Genomic DNA, 25,695 nt, shown 5'->3' on the forward strand with positions numbered 1-25,695 from the left:
AAGAGCTGATACCTTATCATATAGCTAAGAGCTAGGTTATAAAGCTTTTACTGAACCTGTAATCCATGTCCACCCCCAGGTGAAGTTTGATATGTCTGAGAAGACCACCTTTGAGGACCTGCTGAAGCTCAACCTGCACCAGTTTGAGGACGAGGTGCGCAGCATCGTGGACAAGGCCGTCAAGGAGTCTGGCATGGAGAAGGTGAGGACACATATAGAAACTATAGTGGTTAGGCTAGTGATTATAGGTTAGTGATTATAGTGAACAGGCCTTTTAGTCTCCCTCCCCCTACTAACCCCTGCCCTGTGGTCTCCTTCCTTCCCCTCAGACTCTGGCCGAGCTGGACAGCACGTGGAGCTCCATGGTGTTTGAACACGAGCCTCATGGCCGGACAGGCACCATGCTGCTCAAACCCAACGAGGAGCTGGTGGAAACTCTGGAAGACAACCAAGTACACGACACACAACACACAACCACATCAAACAGGATTAGATAGGCAGTCACCACACTCATTTCATGCAGTGCCAGTAGTGCACTATAGGTTGTCATTTGAGATCTGTCCATTGAGTTCCATTCACTGGGACCTCCATAATTTGTGTCCCTGTGCAGATGTACTTCCTGATGACTATGGAGATGTATGACATCAGTGACTAACCCCTGTTCTTCTTTGGTGACCTCAGGTACAGCTGCAGACTCTGATGACCTCCAAGTACATCGCTCACTTTCTGGAGGAGGTGTCTGGCTGGCAGCATAGGCTGTCCACTGCAGACTCCGTCATCTCCATCTGGTTCACTGTGCAGCGCACCTGGACCCATCTGGAGAGCATCTTCATTGGCTCTGAGGACATCCGCTGCCAACTGCCCGAAGACTCCAAACGATTTGATGGCATCGACATGGACTTCAAGGAAATCATGGCTGAGGCAATGAAGGTTACCAACGTGGTGGAGTCCACCAATAAGAAAGGGCTTCTGGAGAAACTGGAGGGTTTGGAGACAGGGTAAAACAATGGCTTAGAACAGATATAGCTACATTATATAAGATTTCAATGTTGCCCTGGTTTGACCATGCCAATCAATGACTATAATGGTTATCTCCATGTGTGTTGCCCCTCAGACTGGCTATGTGTGAGAAGGCTCTGGCTGAGTACCTGGAGACCAAGCGTCTGGCCTTCCCCAGGTTCTACTTCGTCTCCTCTGCTGACCTGCTGGACATCCTGTCCAATGGAAACGACCCTGTGGAGGTACACTTCCAGGCAGCCAGTACATCTACAGAACAGAGCAACAGACCACATATTATCCCATATCTCCAGTGTGTGACTCTGTATTCCCATCTGCAGGTCAGCAAGCATCTGTCCAAGCTGTTTGACAGCCTGTCCAACCTCAAGTTCCAGCTGGATGAGAGTGGCAAGCCCATCAAGGTGGCCCTGGGAATGTGGAGTGAAGAGATTGAGTATGTCACCTTTGACAAGGACTGTGACTGCTCAGGACAGGTGTGGAAACAGTGATATACTACTGTATAACTAAGTGTGTAACTCTTACATTAGGGCTCTGTATACTACAGTCAATGCTATGCAATATTTTTAGATGTTCCTTCTGTGTTTGTGTGCAGGTGGAGATGTGGCTGAACCGTGTGCTGGAGAGGATGTGTGCCACTCTGAGAGTGGAGTTTGGAGAGGCTGTCCAGGCCTACGAGGAGAAACCCAGAGAACAGTGGCTGTTTGACTACCCAGCACAGGTCTGTACTCTCACCTATCTCTTGGTTAAACATGATTTTAGAAATGTTCGCAAATTTATTGAAAATAAAATACAGAAATATATAATTTACATAAGTATTCATGCCCCTGAGTCAATACTTTGTAGAAAAAAATTTGGCAGTGATTACAGCTGTGAGTTTTTCTGGGTAAGTTTCTAAGAGCTTTCCACACCTGGATTGTGCAACATTTGCCCATAATTATTTTCTAAATTCTTCAAGGTCTGTCAAATTGGTTGTTGATCATTGCTAGACAACCATTTCCAAGTCTTGCCATAGATTTTCAAGTAGATTTAGGTCAAAACTGTAACTCCGCCACTCAGGAACATTCACTGTCTTGATAAGCAACTCCAGTATAGATTTGCCCTTGTGATTTATGTTATTGTCCCGCTGAAAGGTGAATTCATCTCCCAGTGTCCAGTTGAAAGCAGACTGAACCAGGTTTTCCTCTAGGATTTTGCCTGTGCTTACCTCCTTTACATTTATTTTTTATCTTGAAAAACGACCCAGTCCTTAATGAGTAGAAGCATACCCATAACATGATGAAGCCACTACTATGCCTGAAAACATGGAGAGTGGCCTCTCTTAAAAATGGCGTTTGCCTCTCTTGCGGCGTTGCTTCCTCTTTCGAGTCCCGGGGATTAGGGCCTGGTCTGGAGTAAGCAGAACGTCCAGAGCTGCCGACACGTTGAAGTAGAATTTGTCATCCAAATCAAGTTTTGTGATCGCTGTTCTGATGTTCAGAAGCTGTTTTCGGTCATAGGAAATGATGGAGAAGACATGTACAACAAAAGTTAAGACCAGTGTAAAGAAACACACAAATTAGGAGCCCATGAAATGGCTGCTATCCACTGCAGCACCATCTTGATTTGTGTGCAGATAACTCAAATCATCACAAAAAATGTTGTTGCGAGTACATATCTCAACCTGTGTTGTGTTGTGTTCCAGATTGCCCTGGCCACCACTCAAATCTGGTGGACCACAGAGGTGGGCATAGCATTCGCCAGACTGGAGGAGGGCTATGAGAACGCCCTCAAGGACTACTTCAAGAAACAGGTGACCCAGCTGAACACTCTGATCACGCTGCTAATTGGAGAGCTGTCCAGAGGAGACCGTCAGAAGATCATGACCATCTGTACTATCGACGTCCACGCTCGAGACGTAGTCTCCAAACTCATCAGCACCAAGGTAAGCCTAACCCTCTCTCTGTCGGGAACCACTGAACTAACAAGCAAAACAAAACTGGTCTAGGATTAGAGTTATTTTTTTAAATATTCATTTCGATATCTCAAATGTGGGATACTCAGAAGCTCGAAGAACCAATCACACACGTATGTCAGAGACAGACAGGTCAAGTAGCGAACAAGGTGAGCCCCTCCCCTCATCGTAAGGAGTCACTCGCCCGCCCTCTGGTCTTCTCACCTCTCTTCCTCACGAAGAGTACTACTCTAAGTGCTCCTTAGCACGACTTGATCTGTTTTCATGTTAAACTGTTCACAGGTGTGACATGAGGTTACAACACCGAGCACATGTTTTCAGCTTTCGTCTTCTGTGTTGGCTGACTTTGCCGAAAGGAAAGTTTTCACTTCAGGCAAGAATTTGCTTTTATGCTTTTTCTTACCATTGTCTCCTTTGGCAGCTAGCGTCACATGGCTTAGCTGCAAGGCTTAGCTAACCTGGCTAGCTCGCCACAAGGCTTAAAAGGGTAAAATTGATAGCTTTCTCTCTCATTAAGCTCAACCCACTACCGTGTCGCAGTGACTAGATCGACGTCCTAGCTTCACTGCTTATTGGTAGAGAGCCATGCTTTTATTTGTCGCAAGACCAACAAAGCGTTAGCTCGCAAGCAATGTTCGATGACCCCCAGTCATGCGTCCACTCCCCTCTCGCACCGTCCCAGGCAAGCAACTCCTTCCAGCTATCCCAGCTTGCGTGGCGGAAGCCAAATGTAATTGGGACAAACCCAAACTAGATGAACTTCACAGGCTGGTGAAAGTGCATGATTATCGATGCTTGGCTGCCGTTTGACAAATACAAATAATCTCTCTTTTGTCCATAATAATCTCGTCATGTAGGCTATACGTGCGCTCTAGCCAACAACGAGCAGACTGTATCTGCACGTGCCAATACCAGAGTGGGTACACTCACTATGTAACATTTGTGAGAAAACCATCAGTAGAGTTGAAAATGTGATGGAAACCCATTTAACTTGTATTTTTTAGTCGGTACAAGAAAATGTAAAGGTATTTTTATGTGCACTACGTCATCACGCATAGCCTTTTATCTGCAACAAGTCAATTTGATGGAAACACATCTCTGGTGGGAAAATGTGCGTATTGTTTTTCTGTGGATTTTAGAATATTCTCATGAAAATCTGTCGCAAATTGGATGGAAACCTAGCTATAGACTGACCAGGTGAAAGCTAGGATCCCTTATTGATGTAACTTGTTAAATTCACTTCAATCAATGTAGTAGAGGAGACAGGTTAAAGAATGATTTTTAAGCCTTGAGACAATTGAGACATGGATTGTGCATGTGTGCCATTCAGAGGGTGAATGGGCAAGACAAAAATATAACTCTACTAGACTAAACTGTACTGTATGGTACAGTATGGCACTGTATGGTACAGTACTGCACTCTACTCAGGTCTTGACATTAACTTTTTTAGCCACTTGTCATTTGGACAAGTATGACAATTTTTTTACTGAAGTCACTTGCCCCCCCCCATCCCCAAAAAAGTCTAACACCATCATCCAAAAGCATGACTGAAAATGAATGAAGTACATAGGAGGAAATTGAAATAATTTAGCCTAGGCGCAGATGGAAAAAGTGACACTGTCCACGCCCTGATCTATTTCATCTGTCCTTGTGATTGTCTCCACCCCATCCAGGTGTTGCTGATTTCCCCCAGTGTATTTATCCCTGTGTTTCCTGTCTCTGTGCCAGTTCGTCTTGTATGTTTTTCCAAGTCAACCAGCGGTTTTCCCGTTCTCCTGGTTTTTGCTATTCTCCTTTTTCTAGTCCTCCCAGTTTTGACACTCATTCTATACCCGCCTGCCTGACCATTATGCCTGCCTTGACCACGAGCATGTCTGCCACTCTGTACCTCCTGGACTCTGATCTGGTTTTGACCTTTTGCCTGTCCACAACCATTCTCTTGCCTACTCCTTTTGGATTAGTAAATATTGTAAGACTCCAACCATTTGCCTCCTGTGACTGCATCTGGGTCTCGCCTTGTGTCATGATAGACACAGTCAAAGAGCCCTTCGCTGGCTGTGTGTCTTGTGATGGGTTGTAAATCATCATGGGCTGCAGAGCAACTCTGCTGTCCTCAGAACTGCATAATTATAAATTAATTAGCATCTTTTCCTCCTCTTTTAATTTTTTTTAATTTCACCTTTATTTAACCAGGTAGGCCAGTTGAGAACAAGTTCTCATTTACAACTGCGACCTGGCCAAGATAAAGCAAAGCAGTGCGACAAAAACAACAACACAGAGTTACACATGGGATAAACAAACGTACAGTCAATAACACAATAGAAAATCAGTATACAGTGTGTGCAAATGAAGTAAGGAGGTAAGGCAATAAATAGGCCATAGTGTCGAAATAATTCCAATTTAGCAATTAACACTCTTATTGGGCCTAGGCTACTATATTTGTTGTAGGTAGGTTGCACATTGCTAGAATAATATGGCAATAGGCCTAGGCCAACTACGCAGTTCTTTCATAAGCTTTCCTCAGCTGTAGCCTAAGTTTTCTTTTGACTCATTAGATTTTTCCATCCATTGTTTAATCAATATCACTATGGCCTAAAATATTTATAATTCAAAATAAATCTGTGAATGAGAATAGCATTGACACCACGGCTTTCATAATGATTCCCATTTAAAAGCTGCAACTTTAGGACATCAAACACTTTATTAGAGTAGTTTGGAAAATACTCTTCATAACTTTAATTTGTCTTAATGCTTTTATGCTATTTCAGTTAGTAGGATTAGGCTTTTGGTAGTTTGGTTCTCAATGGCAAGGAAGGATGCTTTGCTCAACTGTAAGGTTTGTTCAAATTCTGATTTTTATATCTTGCTAATGTTTCTTCTATCTCTCATTATTACCTTAGGCGTCCCATGTTTTGGGGTTCAAAAAGAACTTAAAACCTTCTGAGCTAGCCTAGAACTCTGATAGATTCATTAATTGTTTGATCATGAAATAGCACGGCAGAAGAAATGTAGCATGCATTAAACGGAAATAGTGGCTTAACAGGCCAAGTCATATTCATATCAAGTGTAGAGAAAATTGAAAATTTGGGGTTATGCAACAATAAGACAACAGAGTTTCCGTGATAAAAATAGACTTTGGCTATTGGACAAGATCGTTTGGGAGAGAGAAAAAAAACACAACGTATTTTCTGACCAGATATTTTTCGCTGGTGAGACTCTTAGCTCTATCTACATTGTTCTCCTGCTTTGTGTAAATATAACATATTTATTGAAATAGGCTATAGCAAATAGGAATATAGGCAATTCACTCAGAATGTCAACCATGCCCTGCTGTGCGCTGCAGCAGCGCCGTTGCCTGATCCTATTCTGATCTAAGTAACTGTTTGATATTGTGATTTTTTTACTTGTCCATTCGTGCAAATTAAATCTATATTCTGGTTGTCCGACTATTTTTTTTACTTGCCCTGGACAAGTGGACAAGCCTTAATGTCGAGCCCTGCTACTGTACTGTGCTGTATTATACTGTGCTGTTCAAACTTGGGAAACATAGACGTCTATGATTGGTTCGGATTTGGTTCGGTCTGGACTGGCCTTGCTCCTCGAACCCTTCCCATTCTCATGCGTTCGCTCTCAAGGAAGACGGAGGGAATCGACTCTAACCCCTGAGTGTGCCCTTTGTGCCACGGCTCTCCCCCCAGCACTAATTCAAGCACTAGGGGAAGGCATCGTCAATCTCAGTAGTACCTCTTGGCCTACTGAGGATGAGAACGGATGAGAAAGGCTGGGTGTTTGCCCAACGTGTTTGCACAACATGTTTTCCCAACATCTGTGTACGCGGCGTAACCTCAATCGTCAGATAAAGGTGACCTCCGCATGTCTCTTGACTCTCAGTCACTGGAAGAACCCCTCGATCTTCGTTTCTGGCACTCCGCTAGGGGTAGTGGTGACGACAGATGCATCACTCACTGGCTGAGGCGCAGTTCACGAGGGGAATGCAATAAACAGTGTGGACCCCACAACTCCACATTGCTCACATAAATTACCTCGAATTGCTGACAGTGTTTCTTTCACTGAGACACTTTCTACCCTCCCTTCGGAATTGCCACGTCTTGATCAGAACGGACACTACGACTGTGGTGACTTACATCCAACTCTTTGTGTCCTGGGTGCCACCCTGCGAGGGAAGGCCCCTCACTCGTCAACGGTTATCACATTGGATTGTGGAAGCTATTATATTGGCCTATAATAGCAAGGGGTTCCAGCTTCTGAAAGGCCTGAGGGCTCACTGAACCAGAGGTATGGCTACATCTAGAGCACTGCTCAAGGGCATCTCCTTGCAGGAGATTTGCAATGCGGCTTGTTGGGCATCCCCTCATACCTTTATGAGGTTCTACTGGCTAGAAGTCACTGCGCGTTCTTTGGTAGTGTTCTCAGTGTCGGGGCCTCTGAGGGTTGATACGATGAGACTATCTGGCTTCGGAAAAGAGCACGTTTGCGATATGGGAGTTGGCCATATCCCACATGTGAGATATCGAAACTAATAATTGAAAGATAATTTAAGATTATTTGTGTAACCCTGGTTCTCTGATATTATGAGTGAGATATCTCACCGCAATCCCCTACTCGCAAGAGTGTGAGGAAGTTCGGCATGCTCGAGTGACCAGAGGGCAGTCGAGTGGCTTCTTATGATGAGGGGAGGGGCTCAACTTGTTCGCCACTCAATGTTTTGACCAGGGTCTCTGGTGTTTTGACTAGGGTCTCTGGTGTTTTGACTAGGGTCTCTGGTGTTTTGACTAGGGTCTCTGGTGTTTTGACTAGGGTCTCTGTGGTTTTGACTAGGGTCTCTGGTGTTTTGACTAGGGTCTCTGTGGTTTTGACTAGGGTCTCTGTGGTTTTGACTAGGGTCTCTGGTGTTTTGACTAGGGTCTCTGTGGTTTTGACTAGGGTCTCTGGTGTTTTGACTAGGGTCTCTGGTGTTTTGACTAGGGTCTCTGGTGTTTTGACTAGGGTCTCTGGTGTTTTGACTAGGGTCTCTGGTGTTTTGACTAGGGTCTCTGGTGTTTTGACTAGGGTCTCTGGTGTTTTGACTAGGGTCTCTGGTGTTTTGACTAGGGTCTCTGGTGTTTTGACTAGGGTCTCTGGTGTTTTGACTAGGGTCTCTGGTGTTTTGACTAGGGTCTCTGGTGTTTTGACTAGGGTCTCTGGTGTTTTGACTAGGGTCTCTGTGGTTTTGACTAGGGTCTCTGGTGTTTTTTGTTCCAGATTGATAACGTCGGGGCGTTCATGTGGCAGTCTCAGCTGAGGCATCGCTGGGACGACCATAACAAGCACTGCTTCGCCAACATCTGTGATGCCCTGTTCAGATACTCCTACGAGTACCTGGGAAACACCCCACGATTGGTCATCACCCCGCTGACTGACAGGTGCACAGACCAATCACAGCTCAGCTCATATGAATTCTATCTAATTCATCAAAATATATATTTTTCACATTTGATCTTGACAGGATGTTACCTCTTCAATACTAATTTTGTCCCAAAAATGACATACTGACATAATGTCTCACTCCGTTCTGTTCAGTTCTGTTGTGTGAGCGATCATGTAAAGAGTTTCTGTCTCTCCCCCAGGTGTTACATCACTCTGACCCAGTCTCTCCATCTCATCATGGGCGGGGCTCCGGCCGGTCCTGCCGGTACCGGGAAGACCGAGACCACCAAGGATTTGGGCCGAGCCCTCGGCATCATGGTCTATGTATTCAACTGCTCTGAGCAGATGGATTACAAGGTGAATCTGTTGCTCAGACTTCTTATATTGCCAATTTTTTTTATCTTATTCAAGCATACAATAGATTCTGCTGTGGTTTCTGATTGTGCCTCATGTTGTCCTGTCTTTCCAGTCTTGTGGAGACATCTATAAGGGTCTGGCTCAGACTGGGGCCTGGGGCTGCTTTGACGAGTTCAACCGAATCTCTGTGGAGGTGTTGTCTGTCATCGCTGTACAGGTAAGTTACTCCTCTATTTCTACACCACAAACCTTGATTGTGATCTCTCTCCCCCTCTCTTTCATTCCCCCATCTCTCTCCCTCCTCTCTCTCTCTTTCTCTCTCATGGTGACACTGACCCTACTCCCCCCCAGGTGAAGTCTGTTCAGGATGCTATCAGAGATAAGAAGATCATCTTTAACTTTCTGGGTGAGACCATCAAGCTGATCCCCACCGTGGGAGCCTTCATCACCATGAACCCGGGATACGCCGGCCGTGCAGAGCTACCGGAGAACCTCAAGGCTCTGTTCAGGTACCATACACATAGTGGATCTCTCTCGCTGCCTGTCTATCTCGCAAACTCTCTCCTTCTGTCAGCCTCACCATCTCTTTATCTTCTTTCTCCCTCTTCTTCGCAGACTGTTTCTCTCTCTGTCACCATCTCTTTCTCTCTTGCCCTTACTTGTCTTCATATTTGAGTGTCTCTCTCCTGTAGGCCATGCGCCATGGTGGTGCCAGACTTTGAGTTAATCTGTGAGATCATGTTGGTGGCTGAAGGCTTCATCGACGCCAGAGTCCTGGCCAGGAAGTTCATCACCCTCTACACCCTCTGCAAAGAGCTGCTTTCCAAACAGGTACAGTAGCTACCTCATTGCTTTAATACACTGTCACTCTCACCCTATTCACCCAGACTTGCTGTCCGCTCACAACCACAGAGATTTTACATTCTCACCATCTCTTTAAAACATATTCATATAGTTTCCTTTGTGTTGTGTTTGTGTGTACAGGACCACTATGACTGGGGTCTTCGTGCCATTAAGTCTGTGTTGGTGGTGGCCGGCTCTTTGAAGAGAGGAGACCCGGGTCGCCCGGAGGACCAGGTCCTGATGAGAGCTCTAAGAGACTTCAACGTCCCCAAGATCGTGATGGACGACTCGCCTGTGTTCCTGGGACTGATTGGAGACCTGTTCCCTGCTTTGGACGTCCCCAGGAAGAGAAACCTGGACTTTGAGAAGGTCGGACACGCACAAACACACACACACACACACACACACACACACACACACACACACACTTGCCTCTCCTTAATAAGACAGAACACAGGATAGAGGTGGGAAGGGCAGAAGTAACATGAGCACTCAAATATATGTACAACAGTGTTAATACAGTATCTAGCTATCATCTGAAGTAAAAAACGGTTGTCTTTGTTAAAAAAGTAGTTTCTGATGCTACAGATGTAGGATCGTAATTTGATCACCCTGTTGCAGGAGAACTTTTATGCAATGCAGGAAATGTAAAACTTGTAGTGTATTTGTGGTTTAAAAAGGCTTCTGAAATGTGTAATTTCCACATAGAAATTTCAGAGTTGATTTTCCCTTACGAAAAATTTATCAGCCTCTACAACAAAGTTTCCATTCATTATAATCCACATAATAATTCAAATTACCTGATGCTTCAGGATTATTTTCCTTGCTGTAGTGAACTGGCTCAAATTAACATCCTACACCTGTAACTGAGGTATTTGTTGTGTGGGTGTGTATCTCAGGTAGTGAAGCAGTCAGTGCTGGACCTGAATCTGCAGGCGGAGGACAGTTTTATTCTGAAGGTGGTTCAGCTGGAAGAGCTGCTGGCCGTCCGACACTCCGTCTTCATCATCGGCAATGCCGGCACCGGCAAGTCCAAGGTACCATAAATCCTCATCCCTCTAACATCTATTGTGCTTTTCTGATTCCAGTTGTCTGGAAAGAGTCTGCATTTCAAATGCCACCCTATGGGCCTATATCAAAAGTAATGCACTAAAAAGGGAATAGGGTGCCATTTTGGATAGAGCCAAATGTTCTGTTTGGTTAGAAGCCAAACTGTTGTGTTGTGTCTCCAGGTGATGCGCTCGTTGAATAAGACCTATCAGAACATGAAGAGGAAGCCTGTGATCGTGGATCTGGACCCCAAGGCTGTCACCTGTGACGAGCTGTTTGGCATCATCAACCCTGCCACCCGAGAATGGAAGGACGGTACGATGGAACTAGTTAGGCTAAAATATAGTTGAAACGTGTAGTCAATGAAGCCCTAACAACACAATAAGTCAAGCAGCTTTGCATCTGGACTTCTCTATCTAGTTCTAGTCACAATGCCCCATCTGTACAACCTGAGTTAATAGTGTTGAAGTGTTTTTGAGTAGTGTTGCATGGTATACCGTTACCACATTAATATCACGGTACTAAAACGTCATGATACTTATGATACCAACATTTTAGAATACCGTAGTACCGTTTCATATGATACTACCGACTTTTTCATCCTTACCGATCTAAAGAACATACTGGCGTCTGTTATAAAATGTTTATGAAGTCAGTTTTGTTTATGCATTCAGTTGAATTTAAGCAACAGCCACTAGTCTCTTGTATGAGCATGTCCAATAATATCCACTTCACTTTCATGTGCATATCACGTGTGGCAGCTATAATCAACCAGCCTCATCCTCTACCAGCCCTCACTCACCTGCTTCTCTCCATCCGCTCTTCACATCTCCTACCAGCCCTCACCCACCTGCCTCTCCATCCGCTCTTCACATCCCCTACCAGCCCTCACTTACCTGCTTCTCTCCATCCACTCTTCACATCCCCTACCAGCCTGCACTCACCTGCTTCTCTCCATCCACTCTTCACATCCCCTACCAGCCCTCACTTACCTGCTTCTCTCCATCCACTCTTCACATCCCCTACCAGCCTGCACTCACCTGTTTCTCTCCATCCTCTCTTCACATCCCCTACCAGCCCTCACTTACCTGCTTCTCTCCATCCACTCTTCACATCCCCTACCAGCCTGCACTCCCCTGCTTCTCTCCATCCTCTCTTCACATCCCCTACCAGCCCTCACTTACCTGCTTCTCTCCATCCACTCTTCACATCCCCTACCAGCCTGCACTCACCTGCTTCTCTCCACTCACTCTTCACATCCCCTACCAGCCTGCATTCATCTGTTTCTCTCCATCCTCTCTTCACATCCCCTACCAGCCCTCACTTACCTGCTTCTCTCCATCTACTCTTCACATCCCCTACCAGCCTGCACTCACCTGCTTCTCTCCATCCACTCTTCACATCCCCTACCAGCCCTCACTTACCTGCTTCTCTCCATCCTCTCTTCACGCGCGTCTATTCCTCTGTCAGTTTAAAAAATATATAATTTAGCCATGATGGCGAGCCGGGATACAGACCCAGACCCTGATGAGTCTTCTGTTGTTAGATTTGTACGTGTGTTACATTGGAGCAGCGTGCAAAGTGAGCAATGTTGATACATTGTATACTTTTATTGCCTGTTATAACCAATAGCACAGACCAGTCTGAGTAGACTTTGCAAGTTCAGTGTCATGCAGCCTCTGAGTGTCAGAGAGGGAAAATGGAGCACTGCTTCGCAACATGCATGCTTGCAGCTTTACAGCAAAGAAAACGGCTTGTCTCTAGCCTAAACGGTTCAATGTGACCCATATTACCAGAGGTCTTGTCTCTAGTCTAAACAGTTCAATGTGACCAATATTACCAGAGGTCTTGTCTCTAGTCTAAACAGTTCAATATGACCCATATTACCAGAGGTCTTGTCTCTAGCCTAAACGGTTCAATATGACCCATATTACCAGAGGTCTTGTCTCTAGCCTAAACGGTTCAATGTGACCCATATTACCAGAGGTCTTATCTCTAGTCTAAACAGTTCAATGTGACCAATATTACCAGAGGTCTTGTCTCTAGCCTAAACGGTTCAATGTGACCCATATTACCAGAGGTCTTGTCTCTAGCCTAAACGGTTCAATATGACCCATATTACCAGAGGTCTTGTCTCTAGCCTAAACGGTTCAATGTGACCCATATTACCAGAGGTCTTGTCTCTAGCCTAAACGGTTCAATGTGACCCATATTACCAGAGGTCTTGTCTCTAGCCTAAACGGTTCAATGTGACCCATATTACCAGAGGTCTTGTCTCTAGCCTAAACGGTTCAATATGACCCATATTACCAGAGGTCTTGTCTCTAGCCTAAACGGTTCAATGTGACCCATATTACCCAGAGGTCTTGTCTCTAGCCTAAACGGTTCAATGTGACCCATATTACCAGAGGTCTTGTCTCTAGCCTAAACGGTTCAATATGACCCATATTACCAGAGGTCTTGTCTCTAGCCTAAACGGTTCAATGTGACCCATATTACCCAGAGGTCTTGTCTCTAACCTAAACGGTTCAATGTGACCCATATTACCAGAGGTCTTGTCTCTAGCCTAAACGGTTCAATATGACCCATATTACCAGAGGTCTTGTCTCTAGCCTAAACGGTTCAATGTGACCCATATTACCCAGAGGTCTTGTCTCTAGCCTAAACGGTTCAATGTGACCCATATTACCAGAGGTCTTGTCTCTAGCCTAAACGGTTCAATGTGACTCATATTACCAGAGGTCTTGTCTCTAGCCTAAACGGTTCAATGTGACCCATATTACCCAGAGGTCTTGTCTCTAGCCTAAACGGTTCAATGTGACCCATATTACCAGAGGTCTTGTCTCTAGCCTAAACGGTTCAATGTGACCCATATTACCAGAGGTCTTGTCTCTAGCCTAAACGGTTCAATGTGACCCATATTACCCAGAGGTCTGGTCTCTAGTCTAAACGGTTCAATGTGACCCATATTACCAGAGGTCTTGTCTCTAGCCTAAACGGTTCAATATGACCCATATTACCAGAGGTCTTGTATCTAGCCTAAACGGTTTAATGTGACCCATATTACCCAGAGGTCTTGTCTCTAGCCTAAACGGTTCAATGTGACCCATATTACCCAGAGGTCTTGTCTCTAGCCTAAACGGTTCAATGTGACCCATATTACCAGAGGTCTTGTCTCTAGCCTAAACGGTTCAATGTGACCCATATTACCAGAGGTCTTGTCTCTAGCCTAAACGGTTCAATGTGACCCATATTACCAGAGGTCTGGTCTCTAGTCTAAACGGTTCAATGTGACCCATATTACCCAGAGGTCTGGTCTCTAGTCTAAACAGTTCAATATGACCCATATTACCAGAGGTCTCGTCTCTAGCCTAAACGGTTCAATGTGACCCATATTACCAGAGGTCTTGTCTCTAGCCTAAATGGTTCAATGTGACCCATATTTACCAGATATGCCTTTTTTTTCTTCTATCGGGATTCGTACGCATTTTATATAATTTCACAAACCATGTCGCGGGGCGTTTTAAACGAATCCTGGGTCGCTAATTATTGGTTTGATAACAAAAACGTTGTTCAGTCATGTTAGCTAGCTAGCTACCAACCTTGTAACTTGACAGTAGGTTTAGGTAAATTTGATTAGCACAGGAAGAAAGGAAAAGGGTCTGCTACTCATGAGATGTGCTTCAAAAGGTAGGATTCATATAGGCCTAATGGAAGCCTAAACTATATCAAAAATCTATTTCTTTCTGGTGCACCTTAAATTCTGTTTGGTGCCTAACATATTAAAAGTTGGGACGAGTGTGTGTAGTGTGTGCTGTGTGTTTTTACGAGAGTGAGGGAGACAGAGAGAGAGAGTGTGTGTGTCTCTGTTAACTGAAGAGTAAACAAGGTTTCATGCAGTGTTTTCCCCTTACTGACACAATGACATGCAGATCATTATGTATGTATCTCACAGGAGGTTGGTGGCAGACACACACATACGCAGACCTTAATTGGGGAGGACGGGCTCATGGTAGTGTCTGGAGCAGAATCAGTGGAATGGTATCATACACGGTTTCTAGGTGTTTGATGCCATTCCATTTGTGCCGTTCCAGCCATTATTATGAGCCGTCCTCCCTTCAGCAGCCTCCACTGATGTACTGTTTATTCCTTCTTCCCATTCCTCCAGACAAATCACAGCTAGGCCTTTGCAAATATGAGCAATCAGCCATTCTATACAGTATTCTATTATACGCTGAACATTGTGACGTTAAATTCAATGTGTTGTATTGAGTAGAAGTGTACGTTTCAGTGAGAAGTTTTTGGAGAACGTTTATAAAACGTGAACAAGTGTCGGGGGACGGGGCGAACAGGATGCTAGGCCACTGATTTCTTTCCACCGTAGTATTGTGATACTACTTGGTATCGTGATACTTGGCCTGGTATCATATCATTTGTAAAATGTTGATATCGTGACAAGCCTATTTTGGAGTCTGTCTGGTTGTTGTGTAATGTTGTGTGCCACGCTGGTTGCAGGTCTTTTCTCCTGTGTGATGAGAGATTTGGCCCTCATCAGCCATGACGGGCCCAAGTGGATCGTACTGGACGGAGACATCGACCCTATGTGGATCGAATCCCTCAATACGGTCATGGACGACAACAAGGTCTGTGTGTGTTTGTACCTTGACCTCAGGGTGATCTGGAACACCTCCAGGTTGGGGATTTTGGCAGCGAGGTGAGACAGAGACAGCTTGTGTGTGTGTGTTTGTATGGTCCTAACCCCGTGTGTGTGCCTGTGTAGGTGTTGACTCTGGCCAGTAACGAACGCATCCCTCTTAACTCCACCATGCGTCTGGTGTTTGAGATTAAGGACCTGCGGACAGCCACTCCAGCCACCGTGTCCCGGGCTGGAATCCTCTTCATCAACTCTGCTGACCTGGGATGGAGCCCGTCAGTACCTCCCTACACATACACTATATATACAAAAGTATGTGGACACCCCTTCAAATTAGTGGATTTGGCTATTTCAGCCATACCCGTTGCTGACAGGTGTATAAAATCGAGCACACAGTCAATTCATCTCCATAGACAAACATTGGCAGTGGAATTGCTCGTACTGAAGAGCTCAGTGACTTTCAACGTGGCACCGTCAAAGGATGCCACCTTTCCAACAAGTCAGTTCATCAAATTTCTGCCCTTCTAGAGCTACCCCGGTCAACTGTAAGTGCTGTTATTGTGAAGTGGAAACATCTAGGAGCAACAATGGCTCAGCCGTGAAGTGGTAGGCCACACAAGCTCACAGAACGGGACTGCGGAATGCTGAAGTGCGTAGCACGTTAAAATCATCTGTCCTTGGTTGCAACACTCATTACCGAGTTCCAAACTGACTCTGGAAGCAACGTCAGCACAATAACTGTTTGTCGGGAGCTTCATGAAATGGGTTTTCATGGCTGAGCAGCCGCACACCAGCCTAAGATCACCATGCGCAATGCCAAGCGTCGGCTGGAGTGGTGTAAAGCTCACCGTCATTGGACTCAGGTGCAGTGGAAACGCATTCTCTGGAGTGATGAATCATGCTTCACCATCTGGCAGTGCGACGGACGAATTTCGGTTTGGCGGATGCCAGGAGAACACTACCTACCCGAATGCATAGTGCCCACTGTAAAGTTTGGTGGAGGAGGAATAATGATCTGTGGCTGATTTTCATGGTTTGGGCTAGGCCCCTTAGTTCCAGTTAAGGGGAATCTTAATGCTACAGCATACAATGACATTCTAGACAATTCTGTGCTTCCAACTTTGGCTACAGTTTGAGGAAGGTCCTTTCCTGTTTCAGCATGACAATACTCCCGTGCACAAAGACAGGTCCATACAGAAATGGTTTGTCGAGATTGGTGTGCAAGAACTTGACTGGTCTGTACAGAGCCCTGACCTCAACCCCATTGACCACCTTTGAGATGAATTGGAACGCCGACTGCGAGCCAGGCCTAATCGCCCAACATCAGTGCCTGACCTCACTAATGCTCTTGTGGCTGAATGTAAGTCTCGGCTGCAATGTTCCAACATGTAGTGGAAAGCCTTCCCAGAAGAGTGGAGACTGTTATAGCAGCAAAGGGGGGACCAACTCCATATTAATGCCCGTGATTTTGGAATGAGATGTTCGACGAACAGGTGTCCACATACTTTTGGTCATGTAGTGAACATTAAATCGAACACCTCGGTGGTGTCCCATATGACACCCTATTCCCTATATAGTGCACTACTTTTGAACAGGGACAATAGGGCTCTGGTCAAAAGTAGTTCACTACATGGGGAATAGGGTGCCATTTGGGATGCAATCCTTAAGTCATATTGTCATTATATAACACGTTAGGGTTGGTGTCAATTACAATTTCATTTGAAATTCCAATTCAATTCTTGAATTCACTCGTGGAGAATTTATGTTGAATTCAATTAGAATTTCAACAATCTTCAAGTTATAGAATTGGAATTAGACTGTTTGAATTGGAATTGTAAAAATGATAATATTTGGAATTGATTTGAATTGGAATTCATTATTTGTACATTTTCCAGTTGATGGAATTAATGCATTTAGTATAAGAATTGGACTGCAATTTGTATTTCTATAGTTCCAGTATAGCTATGCTGAATGAACAGTGATATGATCAGCCTAAAAGCCTGAGGGAATTTAATTCTAATTGGAATTTCTGAAATTGTTGGGGATAATATTTAATTATTGGAATTTACCTAACATTGGAATTCAGAGGAATTGAATTATCTCTGAATTCAAAGTGTGACCTGGAATTTAAGTTGAATTAAATGTAATTTACAGGGAGAGAGAACTGAATTAGAATCCATAAATTTGTGGAATTAACCCTAAACCTGCAACACATATTTATTGACCTGAGTGACCGTGTGTCTTGTTTGTTTGTGTGTTCCTTCAGGGTGGTGACCAGCTGGATCGAGAAGCGAGAGGTCCAGTCGGAGAAAGCCAACCTGTTCATCCTGTTTGACAAGTACCTGCCTACCTGTCTGGAGAAGCTCAAGTTCGGCTTCAAGAAAATCACTCCTATCCCAGAGGTCACACTGGTCCAAACCCTGCTCCACTTCATGGAGTTTCTACTGGTGCCTGAGAACACCCCGCCCGACTCCAACAAAGAACTTTATGAGCTCTACTTTGTGTTCGCCTGCATCTGGGCCTTCGGAGGGGCCATGTTCCAGGACCAGGTAGCTACCCACTCAGGACTACGTTCATCCTCAAGGGGTGCAGGGTTCTCCTCAAATACTGTAAGAGGGGTGCTGTGCCACCTTCAGTCCAAAGGGAGTCACTGCACCCCTCTAGGGCCCTGGTAAAAAGTAGTGCACTATATAGGGAATAACATGCAATTTCAGAGGCAGCCAGGGTAATATTTTCACTTTGCGAAATGCATGAACAAGTGAAGAAAAGTGACAGTCAGATTCTGCTGAGTTCAGACTAACCTAACTTCTCTCTGTCTGTGTGTGTTTGGTCGGTAGCTGACAGACTACCGTGTGGAGTTCAGTAAGTGGTGGGTGAATGAGTTCAAGACCATCAAGTTCCCATCTGCGGGGACTGTGTTTGACTACTACATCGACAGAGACTCGAAGAAGTTCCAGCCCTGGACGGAGTTAGTCCCCAAGTTCCAGCTGGATCCAGACCTCCCACTGCAGGTCAGAGTCCTGTCTGTCTACCTAGCAACTCACCCAATTAATGAATAACACGGTGGACTAACTCTTAGTTTCTAGGACATTGTAGTTTGTCTTTGTTGTAGTAAGACGTTTCTCTCAAATAAATTGAGATTTTGGAGAGTTAATTGAGCTGACAGGCATTTTGCGTTGTTTCGCTATGGCTTTAGTCATCAATCTAGCAAGAGGGCAATATTTTATTAATGTAGTAGTGTGTGTGCCCCACCCCTAGAAAGCTATGACCTTTGGCTTTCACCTGGAATAGTTTATTTATGTCTGACAAAAAAAAACACTTCAACCTAGTACATCTAGTACACAATAAAAGTATAATAAAACATATACAAATATGATGATATGTGACCCGTTTCAGGAAACTAGGCATATGTCGCAAGTCGCGACTTCACAGGAGAGGGGTTATAATAAAAAAAAAAGCCTTTTCATACTTTCGTCAGAATTTGTTACATTTGTGAACGTCTAACATTTGGGCCATTTAAACAGCATGTGTACCGCCTACAGACAAGGGGAGAAGGACTATGTAAAGGGCTTGATTTTGTTATTCTGGGCAAATGCAATGTGTCTGCCTCTGACGTAAATGCAAATATTTTACTTCCACACACAATTACTTCTTTACTTATTTTAGGTTTTAGAAAGTGTGTCGATCGCATTCGTTATCGTAATGCTATGAAAGTTATGTATTTAGATCCGCCTGCTTGAGACAAATTCAACGATTGCTTTGCCATGTCTGTGGCATGAAGCAGCCAAGCTGGATAAATGTTTTTCTAAGGACTGCCCTTTTGATGTAATGTTGCAGTGAAGTGATATAAATCGATGTAATGATGCAGCCGACCACCAGAGGGAGGCAAATACAAGTTTATTTGACAGAGGACGTTTACATGTTCCTAGGAAAGTCTGGATTGCTGTCTGACTTATAAAACAGTGAGAAATCAATCAAATAAGTAATGTAAACATCTACATATTTTTTTAAGGAATTCTAGTGCCCGATTTCAGTGACAGTCAGCTTAAGAGGATTGTTAAGTACCAGATTTTGGAGAGTTATTCTGCTGACCTTTACCCTATGTCTCCTGTTCCTCTCAGGCGTCTCTAGTTCACACGGCTGAGACCATCCGTATCCGCTACTTCATGGACAAACTGATGGAGAGGAAGTGTCCTGTGATGTTGGTGGGCAACGCGGGCAGTGGCAAGTCAGTCCTGATGGGAGACAAGCTCCGCAGCCTCAGCACTGATTACTATGTGGTCCAGTCTGTCCCCTTCAACTTCTACACAACCTCGGCCATGCTGCAGGCCATACTGGAGAAACCCCTGGAGAAGAAGGCAGGCCGGAACTACGGCCCCCCCGGCAGCAAGAGTCTCATCTACTTCATAGACGACATGAACATGCCTGAGGTCGACAAGTACTTCACTGTGGCTCCGCACACACTCATCCGCCAGCACATGGACCACGGACACTGGTACGATCACAGCCATTGACTAGTCAACCACTACACAACCACAACATAACAATCACTGTTTTGATCCCTCTATCTCTCACTCTCTCTACCTCTCTCCTCCTCTCTCCCTCCCTTTCATCCCCCTCTCCCTGCCTCCCGTCCCAGGTATGACAGAGCCAAGCTGACTCTGAAGGACATCCATAACTGCCAGTACGTGGCCTGTATGAACCCTACAGCTGGCAGCTTCACCATCGACCCCCGACTGCAGGTACTCACCAGACTAACGCTACACACAAGGCTGGAGAAGAAGCATAGTAGAAGAAACCTCTCTAGTCGTTCTGTTTTAGACTGCTCTTGACCCTCTGCATAGTTGCCTTATGTATGGTAATATACTGTAAACCTGCTCCCTCTCTCTCTCTCAGAGGCACTTCTGTGTCTTTGCGGTGAGTTTCCCGGGCCAGGACGCACTCCAAAGCATCTATAACTCCATCTTCTCTCAACATCTGGACATGAATGGCTTTCTCCCCGCTGTCAAGAAGTTCTGCTCTACGCTAGTCACCTCTGCAATCAGTAAGAACTCTACCTAGAAACACTGAGATAATCATCATGTCAAACTGAAAATGTGATGACTTAATTCAACATCTCATCCATCTCATTTTATGACATTGAACTAGTGTGAGAGATGGGGGAAACCAATGCATTAAATAGGCCTACAGTGTTTTCCCTGTTTCCATGTTCATACCTGTCTGTGTATATTTTCTTCTCCAGTGTTCCACCAGAGGATCTCCACCTCCTTCCTTCCCACGGCAGTCAAGTTCCACTACGTCTTTAACCTCAGAGACCTCTCCAACATCTTCCAGGTAAACCCTTCTCCCTTACATCTATCTATATGATGGGCATCTTGATCATACATCATAAAGCTGGTTTGACACACTTTGTTATGGATTACTGAGGAGAGGAAGGAGATATCTTGCTGTGTGTAAATGTGGTGAGAGATCACCATCATGTTAGTGCCTGTGTGTGAGATGTTCAATTCGTCCCTCTGTGTCTCCTGTCTGCTGCCAGGGTCTTCTGTTCTCCATGCCAGAGTGTGTGAGGGCCCCTGCTGAGCTGGTGAGACTGTGGCTTCATGAGTGTGACCGTGTGTACGGAGACAAGCTGGTGGAGGAGAAGGACATGGTGCTGTTTGCCAAGATTGAGGGAGAGATCTGCAAGAAGTGCTTCGAGGTAAGACTTAACACAAACACGCATTGTCTGATATTGAGAAGAAAAAAGACTAAACTAATGTTGAATAAAGTTATTCAATATTAACAGCAGATTTCTCATTGTCCATATTGGTGTGTATTATCCTCTGTCTGCAGGAAATAGATGCAGGTTTCCTCTTTGAGAAGCCCAACATCTTTTGCCACTTTGCCCAAGGTATCGGCGAGCCCAAATACTTCCCTATTCCAGACTGGGTGGTTCTGAACAAGCTGCTACTGGAGGGCCTGGACAGCTACAACGAAGTCAATGCTGTCATGAACCTGGTGAGTCCACCATGACACACTACAAAAGCAAATACTTTGTGTTGGCATCGCGTCATCACTGGATAGTACCCAGAACCTGATTGAGATGGAGAGTCTAGTCCTAGACCTTCCTGTTGTGACCCTGTTTGTTTGTGTGTGTACGTGCATATGTGTTTGTTCTTCAGGTGCTGTTTGAGGACGCAATGTCCCATATCTGCCGTATCAACCGTATCCTGGAGTCTCCTCGCGGTAACGCCCTGTTGGTCGGGGTGGGCGGCAGCGGCAAGCAGTCTCTGTCTCGCCTCGCTGCCAGCATCGCCAACCTGGAGGTGTTCCAGATCACCCTGAGGAAAGGCTACGGCATCCCCGACCTCAAGGTTTGATGCTATGCTCTGGCCACCTGTTAACCTCTCTGGGGTAGGTGGGACTCAATCGTCCCACCTGGCCAATAGCCAGGGAAAATACAGAGCGCCATATTCAAATAAAATGATATAAAAATCAAACTTTCATTAAATCACACATGTAAGATACCAAATTAAAGCTACACTCGTTGTGAATCCAGCCAACATGTCAGATTTCAAAAAGGCTTTTCGGCAAAAGCATGAGATGCTATTATCTGATGATAGCACAACAGTAAACAAATAGAGTAGCATATTTCAACACTGCAGGCACGACACAAAACGCAGAAATAAAAATATAATTCATGCCTTACCTTTGACGAAATTCTTTTGTTGGCACTCCAATATGTCCCATAAACATCACAAATGGTCCTTTTGTTCGATTAATTCCGTCGATATATATCCAAAATGTCAATTTATTTGGCGCGTTTCATCCAGAAAAACACAGCTTCCAACTTGCGCAAAGTCACTACAAAATATATCAAAAGTTACATGTAAACTTTACCAAAACATTTCAAACTACTTTTGTAATACAACATTAGATATTTTTAAACGTTAATAATCGGTCAATTTGAAGACGGGATGATCTGTGTTCAATACAAAAAGAAAACAAACTGACGCAGCTTTTTTGGTAATGTGCCTTTACTTCAAGTGACCCTCCTTTACGATGGCCGTACTTCTTCATTACACAAAGGAATAACCTCAACCAATTTCCAAAGACTGGTGACATCCAGTGGAAGCGGTAGGAACTGAAAACAAGTCCCTTAGAAATCTGGTGTCCCAATGAAACCCCATTGAAAAGACAGTGACCTAAAAAAAAAAAAATTCTGAATGGTTTGTCCTCTGGGTTTTGCCTGCTACATAAGTTCTGTTATGCTCACAGGCATGATTCAAACAGTTTTAGAAACTTCAGAGTGTTTTCTATCCAAATCTACTAATAATATGCGTATCTTATATTCTGGGGATGAGAAGAAGGAAGTTGAAATTGGGCTATTTATCCAAAAATGAAAATGCTGCCCCCTACCCCGAAGAAGTTAAGATGCTGACACACATCTCCCCCGCTCCTCCCTTGCCCTCCTCTCTCCCCTCTTCTCCTCCTCTCCCCACCCTCTTTTCCCTTCCCCTCTCCCCACCCTCCTTTCCCTTCTCCCCACCCTCCTCCCTCTCTGTCTCCTGGTAGTTGGACGTGGCCGCCCAGTACATGAAGGCTGGGGTGAAGAACATAGGGACGGTGTTCCTGATGACCGACAGCCAGGTGGCCGAGGAGGAGTTCCTGGTGCTGATCAATGACCTGCTGGCGTCGGGGGAGATCCCCGGTCTGTTCCAAGACGATGAGGTGGAGAACATCATTGTTGCCATGAGGAACGAGGTCAAGGCTGTGGGCCTGCCAGACTCACGCGAAAACTGCTGGAAGTTCTTCATCGACAGAGTACGCAAACAGCTCAAGGTGATACTCAGTGTGGCCAGTCTGGCTTGTCATTGGGGGTTGTTGAGGGTTTTGGTCTGTATGTTCAGCAGCATTACAGAGGGGTCACCCAGCTAGCATATAACGTTCTGAGAACCATATGTTTCTTAGAGCTTGGTTAAAGCGTGGTTGTCAATCAATGAAATGTATTTATAAAGCCCTTTTTACATCAGCAGATGTCACAATGTGTTTATACAGAATCCCAAAGAGAAGGAATGCAGATGTAGAAGCACAGTGGCTAGGAAAAACTCTTTAGAAAATCAGGAATCTAGGAAGAAACCTAGAGAGGAACCAGGCCCTGAGGGGTAACCAGGCCTCTTCTGGCTGTGCCCGGTGGAGATTATAAGAGTACATGGCCATTATGGCCAGCTCATTCTTTAAGATGTTCAAACGTTCATAGATGACCAGCAGTGTCAAATAATAATCACAGTGGTTATAGAGGGTGCAACAGGTCAGCACCTCAGAAGTAAATGTCAGTTGGCTTTTTAATGCCAAGCATTCAGAGGTCGATCGACAGAGGGTCGAAACAGCAGGTCCGGGACAAGGTAGTGTGTTCGGTGAACAGGTCAGGATTCCATAGCCGCAGGCCGAACAGCAGAAACTGGAGCAGCAGCATGATAGACTGGGTACGGGGACAGCCAGGAGTCATCAGGCCAGGTAGTCATGAGGCATGGTCCTAGGGCTCAGGTCTTCCCGGGAGGGGAGAGTTAGAGGGAGCATACTTAAGATCACACAGGACACCAGATAAGACAGGAGAATTACACCAGATAGGACAGACTGACCCTAGCCCCCCGGCACGTAGACTATTGCAGCATAAATAGTGGTGACTTACTACCCTGAGACAAGACGGAGTATAGCCCACGAAGATCTCCCCCACCACACGAGCCCGAGGGGGCGCAAAACCAGACTGGAAGATCAGTGACTCAACCCACTGAAGTTAAGTATATTGAGAGAAAAAAAGCCTTGTATGACGTGATGCACCCCTCCTAGGGACAGAATAGGAGAGCACCAGCAAGCCAGTGACTCAGCTCCTGTAATAGGGTTAGGGGCAGAGAATCCCAGTGGAGAGAGGGGAGCCGGCCAGGGAGAGACACCAAGGGTGGTTTGTCACACCAGTGCCTTGTCATTCATCTTCGCACCCCTGGGCCAGACTACACGCAATCATAGGACCTACTGAAGAAATGAGTCTTCAGTAAAGACTTGCAAACGTAATAAAGATCCACAATATCTATTCCACGGGACAAAACTAGATCCAGGGTATGATTGTAGCAATGCATAGGTCTGGAGACATGTTAGACAAAACCCACTGAGTCGATGATGGCTCCGATAGCCTTTTGGAATGGGTCTGTGGACTTCTCCATGTGAATATTGCTTTTTTATATTACATGCAATGACTACAAGGTGCGATAGGAATTCAAGGAACTCGGCGGGGAACACTGTATACGTTCCAGGAGGCATTTAACTATAAAATAATAATGGAATTCTAAGCAAATCTTGTCTGCTAAATGAACTAGTGTAGCCCACAGCCATTTGGCATAGCTAGATGAGGACCTAACATAAGGACAACTCAGAGTATGCTATTCTGTTCTTCTGAAATAGACTACATTTTCTTCATATCATGCTTCTTTAGACCTGTCTAAAATAAATAATGGATTTATTGTGAAGGTGAAGGCTATATTATATGGATTTATTAGACTTTTTAAAATGTAGTTGTTCCAAAGGTCAGCATCAGTGGATGTGTGGAAGCAAAGAGATGCTATATTAGTTTATGTTAATTAATGGTGAATTACAGTGAGACCGACAATTATTTGCTTGACAATCACCGGCTGACAAAATTTCGTGACCGCCACAGCCCTACTGGTGCGGTCTACCCAACGCATCACCGGGGGCACACTGCCTGCCCTCCAGGACACCTACTGTACAGCACCCGTCACAGGAAGGCCAAAAAGGTCATCAAGGACATCAACCACCTGAGTCACTGCCTGTTCACCCCGCTACCATCCAGAAGGGGAGGTCAGTACAGGTGCATCAAAGCTGGGACCAAAACTGAAAAACAGCTTCTATCTCAAGCCCATCAGACTGTTAAATAGCCATCACTAGCTGGCCTCCACCCAGTACCCTGCCCTGAACTTAAGTCACTGTCACTACCCGGTTACTCAACCCTGCATGTTAGAGGCTGCTGCCCTATGTACATAAACATGGAATCACTGGTCACTTTAAATGGAACACTAATCACTTTAATAATGTTTACATACTGTTTTACAAATTTGATATATACTGTATTCTACTGTATTTTAGTCAATGTGTAACGGTTCTCCTCCTCCTCTACAACCGAAGAGGAGGAGTAGTGATTGAACCAAGGCGCAGCAGGTTGTGAATACATAATTTATTTAAAGAAAACACGAACTTCACTATAAACTAACAAAACAACAAACGGAGTAGACAGACCTGGACGACGAACTTACATTAAACACGAAGAACGCACGAACAGGGAAAATAGACTACACAAAATGACGATGTACAAAAACAAACCGAACAGTCCTGTATGGTGCGA

General features: G+C 45.0%; 1 protein-coding gene across 1 annotated transcript in view; it reads left to right on the top strand.

Moving 5' to 3' along the window:
* Positions 1-25,695, top strand: part of LOC129828664 (dynein axonemal heavy chain 17-like) — an 82,199-nt gene that overhangs the window by 13,844 nt on the left and 42,660 nt on the right. The window contains exons 26-52 of the mRNA XM_055889777.1: positions 80-202; positions 330-452; positions 682-998; positions 1,115-1,241; positions 1,338-1,490; positions 1,610-1,735; positions 2,699-2,938; positions 8,231-8,391; positions 8,596-8,752; positions 8,865-8,969; positions 9,104-9,261; positions 9,445-9,583; positions 9,737-9,964; positions 10,495-10,632; positions 10,828-10,960; positions 15,161-15,288; positions 15,426-15,574; positions 17,566-17,848; positions 18,137-18,310; positions 19,421-19,794; positions 19,939-20,041; positions 20,196-20,343; positions 20,542-20,633; positions 20,839-21,000; positions 21,135-21,299; positions 21,464-21,655; positions 22,857-23,123. Coding sequence (XP_055745752.1) covers positions 80-202; positions 330-452; positions 682-998; positions 1,115-1,241; positions 1,338-1,490; positions 1,610-1,735; positions 2,699-2,938; positions 8,231-8,391; positions 8,596-8,752; positions 8,865-8,969; positions 9,104-9,261; positions 9,445-9,583; positions 9,737-9,964; positions 10,495-10,632; positions 10,828-10,960; positions 15,161-15,288; positions 15,426-15,574; positions 17,566-17,848; positions 18,137-18,310; positions 19,421-19,794; positions 19,939-20,041; positions 20,196-20,343; positions 20,542-20,633; positions 20,839-21,000; positions 21,135-21,299; positions 21,464-21,655; positions 22,857-23,123 — 4,665 coding nt within the window. The remainder of the gene's footprint in view (positions 1-79; positions 203-329; positions 453-681; positions 999-1,114; positions 1,242-1,337; positions 1,491-1,609; positions 1,736-2,698; positions 2,939-8,230; positions 8,392-8,595; positions 8,753-8,864; positions 8,970-9,103; positions 9,262-9,444; positions 9,584-9,736; positions 9,965-10,494; positions 10,633-10,827; positions 10,961-15,160; positions 15,289-15,425; positions 15,575-17,565; positions 17,849-18,136; positions 18,311-19,420; positions 19,795-19,938; positions 20,042-20,195; positions 20,344-20,541; positions 20,634-20,838; positions 21,001-21,134; positions 21,300-21,463; positions 21,656-22,856; positions 23,124-25,695) is intronic.

This window comes from Salvelinus fontinalis, chromosome 30 (assembly GCF_029448725.1).
Source record: "Salvelinus fontinalis isolate EN_2023a chromosome 30, ASM2944872v1, whole genome shotgun sequence".
In the NCBI taxonomy this organism is placed as follows: Eukaryota; Metazoa; Chordata; class Actinopteri; order Salmoniformes; family Salmonidae; genus Salvelinus; species Salvelinus fontinalis.